The sequence below is a fragment of the Apteryx rowi genome, unplaced genomic scaffold (assembly GCF_003343035.1).
Source record: "Apteryx rowi isolate R43461 unplaced genomic scaffold, aptRow1 scaffold_27, whole genome shotgun sequence".
NCBI lineage: Eukaryota > Metazoa > Chordata > Aves > Apterygiformes > Apterygidae > Apteryx > Apteryx rowi.
Window position 1 is genome coordinate 4,713,493 of NW_020449085.1, and position 15,670 is coordinate 4,729,162.

The 15,670-nt window shown below is 38.1% G+C and overlaps 1 protein-coding gene across 17 annotated transcripts in view; it reads left to right on the forward strand.

Annotated features, from left to right (window-relative positions):
* The window catches only part of LOC112967334 (calcium and integrin-binding family member 2-like), a 40,310-nt gene extending 24,942 nt beyond the window's left edge, over nt 1-15,368 (forward strand). For 4 of the 17 annotated variants that reach the window (XR_003253917.1, XR_003253916.1, XR_003253918.1 and 1 more), the window contains one exon: nt 14,949-15,063. Coding sequence is in view for 6 of the 17 variants with exons in the window: in XM_026068414.1 (XP_025924199.1) it covers nt 6,790-6,828; nt 14,949-15,135 (226 nt within the window). In the remaining 11 variants the exon portion in view is untranslated. Of the gene's footprint in view, nt 1-6,789; nt 6,829-12,691; nt 12,760-13,414; nt 13,441-14,948 lie in introns of those variants that run through there. The other 13 variants (XR_003253924.1, XR_003253922.1, XM_026068416.1 and 10 more) reach the window with 7 other exon arrangements.
* The last annotated feature ends 302 nt before the right edge of the window (nt 15,369-15,670 follow it).

Consider the following 15,670-nt stretch of genomic DNA (forward strand, 5'->3'; position numbering starts at 1 on the left):
AAGATAAGGGAGTCCTTGCTTGAATGACTTTGTGCACTATCTGTACCACAAAGAGCCAAGAACAAATCTATATAAGAGAAACGGTGCAATCTCAGAATATGACTTGTGAAAAACAGATATGCTTGGGGGAAGAGATGAGGTTAGTGGGTGGTAAAAAATGGATGCTCTGTTTGACAAGTATAGTATACAAAGCTAAATATTAATGTTTGATTTAGAGTGTGTAGAAGAATAAAATCAAGGTAGTAGCTCTGTCAAGGCCTAAAATCATGGGAGAAGGAATAGTCGCTTGGAATTGTTGTATTTCCTCTTGTCTTGTCCTCAGAGTGATGTTTTTGCTTTTGAGAAGCTCTCTATATAAACAGTTTATGATATGGCATATAGTAATAAAATTAATAGCATTTATGCATTGTATATAGACTCTCTTTGAGTACGGGTTATTACTTAAAGAATAGAGTAGAACCAATACGTATTTCTGCATACCTGAGGAGAAATTTTGCTAGATGGGAATAAAATGGGTTATGACCCCCTTATTAGCACTTGCTGATTTAGCATGCAGAGGAAAGACTGCGTGAGTACCGCTGTGCAATACCTGTGTTGGGTTTGTGGCCAAGTTCCTTCCTGTTACTCCTGTATGACCCTGGCAACTCACTCCGTGTGCGCATGCACCTGAGTTTTGCTGTTTGTGAAATGGGCATGATACTTAACCGCTTCCCAGGAAGGCCGCGAGGTACATTTCATTCTGCATTGCAAAATGCTTTCAGATCTTCGGGGGGGTGTTTGAATAGGAATGCTTCATGTGATATTCATAGGGGATGCAGGTTGTTTAGGCTGATCTGAATTCCTTGTGCAGCTGTGTAGTTCAGTGAGATGATCCAGCCAAGGAGTAACCTTAACAAAAGAAAGTAATTAGTTTTTGGCTAAAGTCGGCCTCCCTGGCTGGCTAACCGTTCATTCGCATGAGTACCAGTGCCACCACAAGGGAACAGGCACAGTTGTGTAGATGGGGATGAAGAAGGGAATATGGCAGCCCCAATTTGGGTCAATTTAAGCTGATGTTAAACAACATGAGATTGCAATTAGGTGAAATGGGCTAAGTGATTTTATCTGTTTCTACAGAAAAAGAGCCTGTCAAGAAGCTCAAACAAAAAAGAAGGCTTTTTTGCTGTTTTAATGAGCTAAATCAGCTCTCTAAAGGATTAGATGAGTGTGAGAGCTGGCACAACAGTGAGACAATGCAAGTGTAAATGAGGGAAGGAGAGCAAAAATTTCCATTTCAGGACCACTGAGCTGTTACACTGGCTCAGTCTAACTGCATGCAAGACTTTGGCTCCATAATCAATTTACAGGCTGCTATCAAAAGGGTTGTGGACTCATTCTCCTGATTGATAATCTGGGAGTGGAAGGCAGTATGTTTAAAAATTTGTAAATTTGTAAAAAGCAAATTTCTTCCTTTATGAGTGACTGCTCTTGTGGCTAAGAAAGAAGAAACAGATGTGACATATCTTTATTTTAGTAAAACTTTTGGTATTTTTCCATATGTGGTTTTTTGTCCTTTCCTATCTCTGTTGTATATCTAACTTCTTGGCTAAAGTACCAGTGAATATTCTTACAAAATTTCTTAAGAATTTAGGAAACATCAAACTTAAGAAGGTTGCAGGCACTCTGGAGATCAAGATTAGCTTTTAAAATGATGCTGATATATTAATGAGAAATGATCCAAAATCAGCAACAGGAAATTGCTATGTTCAAGCGTTAAGAACTGTATTTAGAAAGGAAAAACATTTGCAATAGCAGAATGCAAAGTAACTGGAAGCAATACTTAAGAAACTGGGGGAGGGATAAGTTGATCTAAGCAAACTGAATATAAGTAAAAGAAATATGATACTGTTGCAAAAAAAGGAAATTTAGTTCTAGGATGTGTTAACCTAACCATTGTATATAAAATGGCAGAACTCCATTCTAGTTAGCATTGTTAGGACCTCAGCAAGAATAGACTGTCCAGTTTTGAGCACCACCAGTCAAAAAAGATTTGTCATACTGGAAAAGGTCCAGCAGAGAGAAACAAAAAAAAAGTAGCTTAGAAAACATGACCTATGAAGGAAGGTTGGAAAAACACTTTATTCATAGCAATGAATCTGTTTGCATAACATGCCTCTCCTGTGATTGTAGATGGGAACAAATGGTTAAGTTGTCCCCTATAAGGCAGTATTTTTCTTACTCTGTTTTGTAAATCTAATTTTCTAGCAGACAAGCTTTTACTCCTGTAATAATGCTTATCTGCTAGCCAGCTTATCTGTTTCTATTTCTCCCTCTAGACTAGTACCATTTGGCAAATACTCAAACATTCGAGCACAGGTGTTTTTGGATGTCTGTCCTAGACAAAAAGCACAAAATCTGTAAATTTAAGTAGTATAGTTTGAGACTGACTTAACCTAGCTAGACAGCTATCAGAGGAATATGGCACTAAATTACAGAGCTGGGCACCATCCTGGCACTCAACAAACCTTTGAACCGTCTGGTAGAAAGAAATTTTTAGTTCTGTTGCATTTTCTTCTCTGCCTGTTCCTTGACATATCTTTGAGGAGGTGAAAGGTGAGATGCAGGGGAGCAATTCTGGCCGAAACCTGCCTGGGAGTTAAATTCGGGAGATAAGCAATAGTTCCCTCCAAGTGTCTGGAAATCCTTCCTTAAAAGGGAGCAAATACAGCAAACTGCTTGAGATGTGCACCTCCCTTTGGAGCAAGCCGCTATGCGGAGGCAGGGAGAGGTTAGAATACAGCTCCTGTTTTCCTAACGCATCCTGCCTTTTAATCAGTTTTTTTTTTTGGGGGGGGGGGGGGTCACATGCAGAAAAGGGAAACTCCCATATTGTCAGCTTTGGGGAAAAAGTCTGTAACAAGAGAATAAAATTTGATCGAACTCTTACTGCCCTGGGAATCTTCCTAAATTTTGTGCAGAAGCTACATACAGGAAGAATGGATAGACTGAAGCTGCTATTGGTTGTTCTTGCTAAATGTGTTTTTGTTCTTGTTGTTAATGATGTTTGTATATCCTCTATGAATGAAAAAAAGCAGCTTCTAGACAATTTTTTTTTATCATCATCATTTCCTTGAATGGTAAAGCTTTCCTTTGTAATACTTTAGTTAGGTTGCACCTGTTTTACCAGGATCAGGTGAGGACAAAATCTTTCTCTGCTGATCTGTATGGAATCACCAGTAGATGACAGGCCTGTTAGCAGGTTTTTCAGTGATGCTTCAAGGAAGGAAAAATACTGTAGACAGCTTTTATCCATACTTACTGTACTTTATGTAGTTCTGTGGATAGCAGTGTTACATATATTAATAGGTAAAGCCTTCCTAAGCATGACTAGAACTTTTAGAGTAAATTTATTACTATAAATTACCTCCAGAAAAAACTTTTCTTATGCAGGGTTTGTTTTTAATTAAACTGCAAGTGGTTTAGGAGAATATTTATTTAGTTTTGGCTTGAATTAGCTTATACTGCTTCCCTTTGTAATGCAGAGATGAAGCAGTACTTGACATATCAATTAAATGTTAGCAGAATGCTCATCTATCCATATTTTGTCATCTTCATATGCTGCCTTTTTATAAATGATTTCTGTGTGCAGTTAGTTTTTTGTATTTTATTCACATAGTGAAAAGATTTTCAACTAGAAAACAAAGGAAAAAGCAAACCAATAACGGAAATGTAACACAATTCCTAAACTCTTGGAGCAGCTTCAGCATGCATTTCTCACTATTCTTTGTTCTTTACCCTTTTGTTAGATAACAATTTAGTGAGTTTTAGTCCGAATTCCTTTCTGATATTCCTAGCTACTCAGATATGGCCCCATGTTTCCTATCATTTTCTTTCAGCTGCATATGGTAGACCCCTTTCTCCAACAGACTGCTTTAAACTCTTGCAACCTTTAGAGGCAATAATTCACTGAGGAATTGCTGCAGCACGGAGATTTATGCCTTATTTATCACATGCAGCACTTAACTGTCACCGCAAAAAGTGGTTAGTGAATGCATGACATAAATCTGAGACCCTGAAAGGAATCTTTCCTTTATCAGTTACAAAGAGTCTTGAAAACCCCTCCTTCTGCAGCTTCTCAGCCCCAGATCAAAGAACCTCATTCCCTTTGAGCTGTGGCAATTTTGTGTGTGGCTGTAAGTCTATCTGGACCTGTTCCCTAACTCTCAGATCACATATTTGTCCACCTACAATGCTAGCACTAGAGGACAGGAGAGTATGTGCACCTCAACACTTTGCTTGACAGGGGCTACAGCCTCTGTAGCCTCAGTTGTAAATCAGTTTCCGTCTGTGTCTTTGCATCAGCACCACGTATTCTTCCCTACAGTCTGTGCAATCCCGTGTTGAATGCAGTCACTTCTTTTGCTTGTAGCCACCTTTATCTCTGGGGAGTCAGAAAAGCTGATTGCTCAGATCTGTCTGTTTCCAGGGCTGTGCACAGACTCCAGTGCTGCTGCTGCTGCTCTCTGAAGTCTGCAGTTCTTCTCTGCATATTACCACAAGCGGTTCTCCGGCTGTTCTGTTTAACTCCTGCATCCAGACAAAAACCTGTAGTTTTGGTTGTAGGGAATATGTGAAAATGTGAACAGCAATACAGTGCTTCTCTGGACCTGCTACTGGCATAATTTATTCCATTCTGTACAGTCAGTCTCTGGTCGGGTCATGCCATGACTCTTATGAACTCCTTGTGGGACTGTCCATCAGTGCTCACTGCCTTCCTTCGTCGTTCTACCTAAACCATTTTGCTTTTTATTTTTTGTGAATATGCAGAGCAATCTAGAATTTAGTCTTTGGAATAGTCTTGAATGTGATGTTAAAGTCAAATATATTTTGATTGCATTCCTTTTATCTAGGAGTAAACTGGATATGTATTCCTGAATAAAAATGTTTCCTCTTCACACCATAAATGGCTTGACTGGTGCTATGAAGGCAGGGCCGGAGCTGGTGAGATGTATAATGTATTAGGTTCTAAAGGACACTTTAAAGCCTCTACTTATTTCTAATCAATGAGCCATTACCAGCTTTTATCTTTTGTTTTCAGCACTCTTTTAGTGCAGAGTTCTTATTACAAAGGCAGCCCAGCCAGCTGTAATGTGTTGTCACTGCATTTAAGGGTGGTGATTTAGGTATATCAAGCTTTTCAGTCACTCACTGGTGACCTTGGGGAAAATCTGACCTTCTCCCAAAGCTCAATAGCAAATTAAAAAAAAAAAATCACTGCAGTGGTGTAAACTTGGAAATCTTTTTTTGTCATTTTGTTAAGTCTTTTTAGACCTACACAGGTATAGCTGAAGGCTCTGAGTTTGGGGAGGTCCCAATCAAGCAATGTCCAGCAAATACCGTTGTGATTCTACCTTATTACATCCTTGAGAAATGGGGACAGACTCCAGCCCACCTACTTTACCATTTGTGAGTCTCTCTACTCGCAAATGGTTAAATGAAGGTTAGCATAAACAAAAAGTAGGCTGTGGAGGTAACAGTCTTTGCTTTTTCTGGACATAGCTTTTTGTTTTGTCATTGGTGCATGAGCAACTGTGTTCATTTAACAGCTTCTGCCACCTGCAGCGGTGAGTCTTGTTCTGCTCTTATTTAATTGCTTACTCATTTGTTAATTGATTTGACTGATTAATTCAGTGGAAGAAGTAAACCCCTATTTCTTTGCACAAGTAGTACTGCTGCTGCAATTACATGAGTTAGCTCAAGGAGCTGACTGAAAACTTCTGTATTTTCAACCAGATGAGTTCTCTGAACCTCACTGCAGAGTTTCCTGAGTATTAGTGCTCATGCAGGGAAGGTGAGTGGGTGGGTGGGTTTGAAATTTCTGCAAGGGCAGAATTCCAGCAGTTTGGATTTAGATTGGATTGAACAGATATGGAATCACACCCTTAATCCTTGGATATAGTGCATTAAACTCAAATATATACCAAAATCTGGAGGGGACAGAACATCATCAGTAGGTCTTGTCCCTTTTCTGTGGGGTGGAACACACCAGTAAACACTGCCAACTTTTCCTCTCCTTCCTCCATGCAGAATAAATGTGACATCCAAGCAAGGAAGAGGAGTTCAGGAATGGGAAAATGTATTTGCATGCACTGAGAAGAATTTTTTGATGAAGCAAATATCACTGCAGGATCTATAGACACTTCTGCAAAGACAGTGAGGCTCCCTGCAGGCACTCAGCTTGTGAACATGTATATAGTGCCATGGTGATGGCAGCCTTTCCAAAACTATATGCATTTAGACAGCACTGCAAAACCTCACGTTGCCCCCTTGACAAGACATAAATGTTTCTGTGACCAGGGCAGATAGCCAAAGGAGCTTTAGGTTATTTTCAGATATGCTTCCTGTTGAGGGGCATGTATCTTAAGGATACAAAGCCTTTCCTCTCCAGGTCATAACTCTTTCTGATGTGTTCAAGTCATCATCTGAAGTGCTTTCTGCCTCTCTAAGAACAGAGGGAATTTGAGAACCTTTTCCACGGAGGTTTGTTGATATATTCACAGTTAGTAATTAAAGTTATTGGGAGATGTGTCAGAACAGTCAGTGATCTGTGCAGTGACAATTGGTGCAGCTTTGGGGAGGAGACTACTGAAACTGGCTCACAGTGCTGGTCACAGTAGCTATTCCAAGTATGACCATGATATGACAAATTGATGGAGGGAATATATTGCATAAAGGCAAGAGGATTATGTTTCTAAAACACAATAAGCAGTCATTTTAGGAAATAACCCTTATGTCTCCATTGTGTTATAGAATGACTGATCAGAAAGGCATGCGGTTCCCTTGTCCAAAGTAAGTATTCATCCAGTGTAATGTAGTTTACTCAAGTAAACAGAAGTTTTGTTATAACTCATGCAAAAGCTGTATTTTACTATGTGATAAGCAGCATACTCGGAATTCTGTAAGAGGCTGAGGCAGCCCTGTAATTTGTTGGCCAGTTTTCCCCAAAGTCCGGTCACCCCAGAGGCTGGCAATCCAATACTTAGTTCATCCTAAAACAGTGCACAGTTTCCCTGAAGAACTTTCCAGCTCTACTCAGGGGAAAAAGGTTTTACTTGTTTTTTTGTTGTTCTTTTATTTTGTTTTTTCTTTGTTTTACAAAAAGGGATGGAGCTCACACAACATATTGTTTATTGGTTTTGGAAACTAAGCTTGAGAAATGCTGTGTTTATGGCCTTTTTCATCGTGATATTACCTAATAGTGCCACCTAAGGCCATCACAAATACTGTAGTAGGATCCTTACATATATAAGCTTGTGAAAGGCTATTTTATTGCTGCAATTTAGTTTGCAGGAGTTGGATCACAGCCACTTCCTACAGGCTCATTTGGATGCTTTAGTGTGAAATCCATTCAGGTGGAAAACTCTTGCACCCATAGATCTTTGAGTGATTTGGTGAATTAGTAGAGTTCTTCAACCTATGTTTAATAAACGGAGATAAGTTTCAAGTGCCAGGACAACTGTTTGTTAGGGTTGTGCTGATCTAAGTTAAACATAACCCCCCCCCCCAAAAAAAAAGCCCTTCATATTGTTCCAGTGCATTAGATGTCCTTACTAACAGTGCATTAATACAGCTAAAATGGTGACACTCTTTGGAGTAAGGCAAGTGACTGAAGAGAAAAGGATGAGGAGGTCCTGTTAGCATTACTGCTGAACCCCCCTTTTTTTAAGAAACTGTAGCTTGGGATAGTTGTGGACTGATGTTCATAAAAACAGGTCAAAAATAAACTAGAGCTAGTTCCTTCTGGTGTGCCATCAAAAATTACAGCTTGGTCTGTAACAATATGTCAAAAAGCAGAGTAGAGTGGGATAGACAATATCTTAAAGAACAATAGTGAATTTTTAAGCTTAATGTTGGCAGGGGCTTAGTGAGACCTTGGTTCTGCTCACAATCCAGACTCAATACTAATTGCCTTGTGTCAGAGTTGAGTGGCCCTTACGCAATCATTTCGGCACCACCCCAGTTGTTTCTCTCTTGAGAAACCGAACAGCCTCAACCTCATCAAGGCTACATACTACACAAGGGATGCACTTCTGGTACACAGTAGCATTATTTTGTCTAAACTCTCTTTGCTCAGGTGTGATTTAAAGCTTGAATTAAAATAGATGAGGCTATTATTTTAGCTACTACTGAAAATCTTTAATTCATGCACTGTCCTGGTTGTAATATTTATCAGGAAAAGCAATTACTTTGAACTTGACCTGTCAACTGAATTGGAGCAGGTGATTTGTTTATTTGGGTCCTTCTCTACATAGTAATCAGTCAGTCCAAAATATCTCTGAGTCTGAAGAATAAGTATTTATCTATCTATAAACATATATATAAAAAAGCTGGAAATCTTACCACATGTAAGGGTGCTGTGCTGTAAACACTAGCATGCTCAAGAGTTAGTGCCAGGATAAACTCTATAGAAAACCATAAAAATGAATAAGTAAATACATTTTAGAAATAGGCATCCTACTACAGAGATGAGAAGCCAGATGAGAACAGTTAGAGATGGAAGGGACATAACTCGAAACTCTGGATTTCCATTACATTTCTAAGTTTTGAAGCTCCCTAGCATTTTATGTGGATCTTGGTCTAAAGTCAGAAAACCCCTGCTCATCCTGGGTAAACTCAGTGAAGGCAGGGTCATACTTTCTGAATCTCAGGCCCCTTCACTAGTAGTTGTGTATCAGGGATAACTACATTGCTGTATTTGAATACTTTCTTCCATTTAATCCTTTCTATTTTTCTAATTCTTTGGTCTTTCCATGGGGTGAGTGGGAGGAGAACAAGATATCTGAGCAGTCCAGTCAAATCTGGCAAACAAATGTGCAAGAAAATAACAGCAATCATCTGCATTCCAGCTAATTCCAGCGTCCTGTTGAGCCTGGGGCAGTGTTTTAGAAGGCTAGCTGTAGTTCTCAGTGCTTGTTGACTCCTTTCTGCTCCTCTTCAGAGATAAAAGAAGGACTTACTTCTCAGCCAGTCCGCTTAAAGTTATGTTAACAGCTTTCTGTAAAAATAAATGTCTTGTTTGTAGGTGTTTCCAAATAAAACACAGATGTACAAATTTACAGATGTATTAACATGTACAGATAGGAACATATCTATTGGTCATGGTAAGGAGGTATTTAGGGGTTGCTTTTTTGCTTTGGTGGTTCTTTTTCTCCCACAAGAGCATGCATTTCCCTTCTGATTCTAAAAATTAAGGGAATTCCAACAGCAGATGTGTTGTTCAGCTTTATGTTTCTGGCCATAACTTTTGCAGAAAGGAAATAGAAATGAGTTTTGTTTATGATCTGTGGTAACAAAAGGAATGTGTTTTCTGTGTCCTCTGGCTGTATTTTGTAGCTAGAGCCCAATAACCTGCTGAAGAATGGTTTGAATATTGTATTAGAGACGCCTTCTAAAATTAGTGTATTTACATTGTATGGAGGTGTAAATGTGCTAGGGTAGTATCATTTTTCTCTGAAGAATTGTGACATCTTAATGGCTAAAGTAGTGAGAAAAGCACAACAAGGATACAGAATACATCAGTCTTGGATAATTGTACTTCCCAAGGTGCCACTAGCTGCCTACACTATATTCATTACAGTTAGTGTAGGTGCCTTGTCCACAGTAAAATAAGAGTGCTCTTGTTGGCCTTGCACTGAAAGGCCCAAATGAGTTCTGTGGGACAAGAAAGGCTGTTCTAAGATCTGATACAAAACCTAACGGCTCTGCTAAATGGTCTGCGATTGACAGCACAGTCCCTTCCCATTGAAAATCAGAGGCTACTTTGAGCTGCTGGGGAATTTGGGATGATTTCAGTAGAAATAGGTTGTTTTTATTTCTGTGGATAAGGTAGTGACTTCCACCAGCAAAAAAATGGGGTGGTTATGCACTAATACTGCATGTCAGAAAGACTGAACCTCTGCCTTGAGAAAAGGAATACCTGTAAGTAGTTAATAAGAGCTGAGGCTGTCCCCCCTCCTAGATCTCTCTTCCTCTAAGCCTTGTCATTGAAATAAAATGGTTACTTCACAGAAAATGGCATCTGGGATGCAGCGTGCAGCCTGTCATGTGCCTTACAAGAGTATTTCTTGTGATAGAATATTATTTACACTGTAGATTTTGTTTCAGAACCTGTTAATTTGGTGAGCATCATAAGGTATAGTATTTCTGTCAAAATAGTACTGAGGACCAGATCTCCATGAGTCATAGTGGTGATGATAAAATGCCTCTTTATGTACCTATTATATACCTTTATGCACTCTATCATAGTGCTGTGTTATTGCCAGTACTAAAGTAACTTAAATTCAAGATGATGTGGCTGTTTCTCTTTGTTCCTATTAACAAGCAATTATTTATTCTTATTATTAAGAGACATATCACACTGTAATGAAAAATCTTGCATCACAATATTACATACAGTATTCCTTTAAGCTATAATGATTGCACTGCAGTAAAAAGTATCTTCCATCAACATTTTTAGACTTTTGTCATATGTCTGTTCCCAGCATAAATTGTAACCTAGCCTTCATCTTTTTTTTCCCTTTTCAAACAAGTGTCTTGCTCAGGGATTTTTGTTGAAAATTAAGAGAAATTACATAGTTTGCATTTTACAGGCTAGACTAATATAACTGGCTAATAAAATATGAAACATAGATCATTTTGTTCCAGATTTTTCAAAGCCTTCTGAAAGACATTATGGAGAGCTCCTTTAAGATACCCAAGGAGTCACATCAGTGTCTGTATTCATAGTCCTGTCAGAGGAGACAGAGCAAAGACAGATAAGAAAAGTTTAATACTAGAGAAAGTAAAGAGAGGAAAACCTTGGCAGTGTCACTAATCAGGCAGTGCCAGCCAGTATGTTTTGAAATGTTGCCCACAGTGACCAAGCCATACCAATGATGAATGCTTTGTTTTCACATAGAATAGAATACCATTTTGGTATTCTAGTGTTTAAAAAAAAAAAAAAAAATCCTCAGATGAATATTTGATTTGGAAGGTTTGCTTTCCTTTAAATGCCTTTAAGCTGTTTTTCCATTGTATTTAGGGGAATCATGCAATTACTGTTTAGGACAGATAAATTAGTTGCTGGAGTGGGAAATGGCTGTTGCATCTTGAATTACACAGTATTTATGAAATGTCAGGGTGAGCTGTGGTCAGCAGCTGAAATGTGCTTAGGTCAGTGGATATTTAATTTCCTGTATGGCACAATATTTTGCTGTGCAGTGTAAAGGCATTATTTTCCTAAGATCCAGACAAAACATGTTCCTTTATGTTCCATTATATGTGTTCTTTATGATACATCGTAGTCATAACCAAAAAGGAGCTAAGGAAGGAGATGCCTATAAAATATTTTCTTTGTTCTTTAAATTTCTTCACCTATGTTAATCTGAAATAGCTCAGTTGCTTGTGGAGCCGGCTGAGGGTTTGCCAGAGCTAAAGCTGGCGAGATGAAGGGGTTGGAGAGGTATTACTTCCTGAATTAGTGTTTTGTTCATATTGTGCTGTTCAAAACTTGTTAATCTCCTTATTTTTAATAGTTAGTACATGTAGTGAACAGACAGGATTTGTTTTGTTCAAACAAAAACAGATCACAAAATGAATAATATAGCTTGTTAGTAGTATGCTATAGTAGTAGGGACCCAATAAGAGACCAGAAAGCCCTGTGTTAGAGAGTGCATGAAACAGGACAAAATTATACTTTCTGCCCTAAGCAATTTATGAAGAAGGTGCAAGACAACAGGTGGATACAGATGGTGATAGTCATATTTTGTAGTGCATGACATTTTCTAAGTTCCCTATGAACATCAACTAACTTGCCTTTTCATGCAGATGGTATTTCATAGAGGAGTGGCAGCTTATACATCTGTACTAAATATATCGAGACATTCAATAAATTCTGGGGAACCCTCCTGCCTAATGTTGTATGTAGTGTTTGTAACATTAGCAGTAGCTTTTTGGCTAATCACTGATCACCACTAATAAAAGAAAAATTGTTTCTGGTTTTCACAGTATAAAATTAGCCTCTATTATTTTGTTAGGCAAGTTAAAGAAACAAAAGCTTAGTTAAAGCAGAAATAAATACTGGTAATACATTCTTTTTGTAACAATAAATTATAATCACAGATTTATTCCTGGTCATCTTTCTGAATTTTTATCTCCTGTGAAATGGCATTGTGAGAAACATTAATCCTTTAATCTTTCATCCTGGAGACCTTCTGGCACTACTGGATGCAGTGGAATCTCTTACAGCTAGGGTTTCATTTTGAGAGAGGGTTTTTTCATGGCTTACTGCCTGTATGATTCATAGAAACTAAATTGTAACTTCAAATAGTTAACTAAAGCCATATAACAAATGGCACAATATCTTGGATAAATCATAAGATGGCTGACAATGCCCTTACTRATGGATATTATTAGTAACAGAAAGTATGCTGAAGACAGCTTCTGAACAATGGTAAGGAAATCTTACCCTAATTGCTGGTATTCATTAGCATCAAGACCTTTGGTGATTTTGCTGAGTTTTTCACGTGTTAATGATCATGATGCACAAGACAGCAGCTTGTTGGTGTTCACTGTCTTTGGACTTTAATCAACTACATCTCTAAAAATTCTTCTCAATTTTTGTCTAGAGTATACTATATCCTGTATAATGTTTTAACTTACTTTTTTGTAACAGTTTTTCCCAAATAGATTTACAGGAGGAGCCTTGGACACCAGTTGTAGGTGGAAGCCTCATGTGTTTTGGTATGGATATTTGTATATGCAAATTTGTCATCATTTGAAAGCAAAATAGTAACCTAAAAATTTATGAAAAAACACAGTCTCAGGAAAGAACACAGTACCCATTGTATGTGTCTTTTAGAGTATTGCTTGGGTTGTAATGGATATAAGGAAGGGAGAGCAAAATGTGGCATATGGAAGCAGAGGTAAAAATGGAGGGTTATGGGTACCTAATGCCTGCCAGCATGGACTTTAGAAAGTTAATTCAAACTGCTTGTCTGGTGTAATGTGTTGGCTCTTAAGGACTGAGTAAAACTGTTGTGCAGGAGCAGCACCCACCTTTCTAAGAATGTTTGAGCTGCCCGTTCAGAGCAACGCCCACTGTTGCATCTAGCGTTTTGTCAAGGATCTGAGTGAAGAGATGCTGTTCTTTTTGTTGGGAAGTTGGTGGCTATAAGAGAATTTGTTAGACACTGTCTTTTAAATACTTGGTTTAGAATATCTCCATGTTCCCTGGATGGTATGTTAGATAAAAGTATGCATGCTGGCTAAACCTTTTTTTGCTGTGTCGAGGACATTATTGTACAAGACTAGCATCACATGAACCTGACTGTTTTTCCACTACGTATGTAAAAAATTATTGGTGTATTTTTGTATCTGCCTGTTTATTTTTTTGCAGGCTGTGTGATCTTTGGGATGGGAATTGAAGGTAATATTTAACTTACTAGGATTATTGTTGCTAGTGAAATATGATAGATGAATATTACTAATGTTGGCGTATAGCATTTCTATGAGACCAAGATTTTCTCTGAATAACCTTTGCTGAATACTAGGATGTAAGTCTTCCCTCCAGTATTCTTGTGTGTTCTGTTATTTCACTGTCTTTGATACTAGATACTTGGCCACTAGAGATGACACATCAATAGAATCGGTAAAATCAGCAAATTGGTAGAATTAACCTCTCTATACAGTATATGAATTGCATCTAGGCAGGTAATACTTTACTTCCCAGGCAATTTCTGTCTGTAGGTTGCTTGAGAGCAGTCCACTTAGTGTGGTTGCTCAAAATTTGAGATCCATAGGTGAGTGACTTGGGTACCCATTTCACTGGGAATGTCTCTGTTCCTAATTTGAGTGAGCATCCCAGTGAGAATAAATGTGCTGACAGTTTTTAAATTTGCTTCCTACTTGATTTGATGTTTTTTTACGTATGCCCATTTTCTCCTGGCTTTTGGGCTATGCTTTTGCCTAGACATAAACAAGAATATTTGGAGGCAGCAAATAGAGGGGTGTGGGAGGGAATTAACACTTGTTAATTCATTTAACAATTGGAAATAGCATAGCCCAGGTCATGCAGGAGACTGAGCCAACTTTTATAATTTGCTAGTGTTCAGCTTCTAAACCTTTAGAAACATCTGTGTGTTTCACTGTCTTTCTCCTCCTCCAGCTCCCTAACCCAAGCTATGATATAATACTGTTAACATAATAAGTAAGATTTAGAGAGTGAAACTAGGTTTATGGATGTCTGATTTGCATCTCTAGGGAAAAACACTTGTTTATTGCTTTTAAAACATACTGGCTTTATGAATAAGCTGAGTCAAGAATGAAGAAAAAAAATGAAAAAGCTATGTGAAATGGAGCTGAAGTGGAAATTGCAGCCAGTGCTAGAACTGTAAGTCTAAAACTGCAATGTTAGTGAGGCACAGATAGAAAAAAGGGTTGTTTGTTTGTTTTTTATTCATCAGTGAGGTCTCTCCAGGATGCCTTGTCCATAACATCGCAATCACATATCATTTGACTTTTAAATTCTTTGTCTTTGTTTGGCCTGTTAAACAACTTCATTCTTGTGTTGTATAGACCAATCAACAGTCTGCACTGAGGTTTGATCCCTGGATTATATGCACAGTGTTAGTACATTGGTCCAGTCCTACCTCTTGCATACATGTACCAATATGATATTAAATATTATGTGCAGATACTGTGAACATATTCATGTAACATACTCATGTTGTGCACCCAAAGTTATGAATGGATATTAGTAGCAGTTATGCTGAAAACTTCATCAAAGCCTTCTTTCTGAAGAAAGATGGGAATTTGGGCTCTGACTTGTGTACTAAAAACAGTGATTAGATCTGCAAGACAAATTTATGTCTGATTATTGTATGAATGGCATTGGTTATCTAAAGGGGCTGTTTTTTTCTGCTTGTTTACAGGTTGCATGGCCGGTACCATGAAATGGCACCAAATGTTGTGCCCATGGACTATACAAAGGACCCAGATGTTAAACTACCTATGCAGCTTATAATAAACATGCCTGAGCTAAAGGTATTGTTTCTGACTGCTTACAAACTTTATCTTGCTAAGCTCTGTAGCTTGCCTCTTGGAGGTTTTGCCAAGTGAGTTTGGTACCATGAAGCAAAATGGCATGCTAAGGTCTTCCCTTTTCCATTACTGTTCAAGGGCAAAACCAGCCACAGAAACAGGAAGATATTTAGGTAGATGTCTCCCTTGCAGAGATGGATGGGATCAGAAGTTAATGGAAACATGCAGAAAATTAAATTGAATTTAACACACTTTCCACTCTGTACATATAAATCCTTTTGAAGACAGTAGGATCTGTGTTTGAATAGCTGGTACTAAAAGAATAAGAAGTTCTGTGAACTTTTACTTGAAATCTATTTCAAATTTCTTTCACTTTACATTAACCTAAAAAAAAATTCCCCACAACTGAATTTCTGAAGTACTGCTTATATTTGTACTTTTTCCAAACACTGGGGCAATGTCATATATTGAACAAGAAGCACATTTCACTTCCTTCAGAAGTATTTGACAATCATTTTACATAAACGGAAACATAAGAGATTTTCGCACCATAAGGATTTAATTAAACAAAAGATCTTTGGAAAAACTTTCAACATTGTCATTCCTGTGGCTT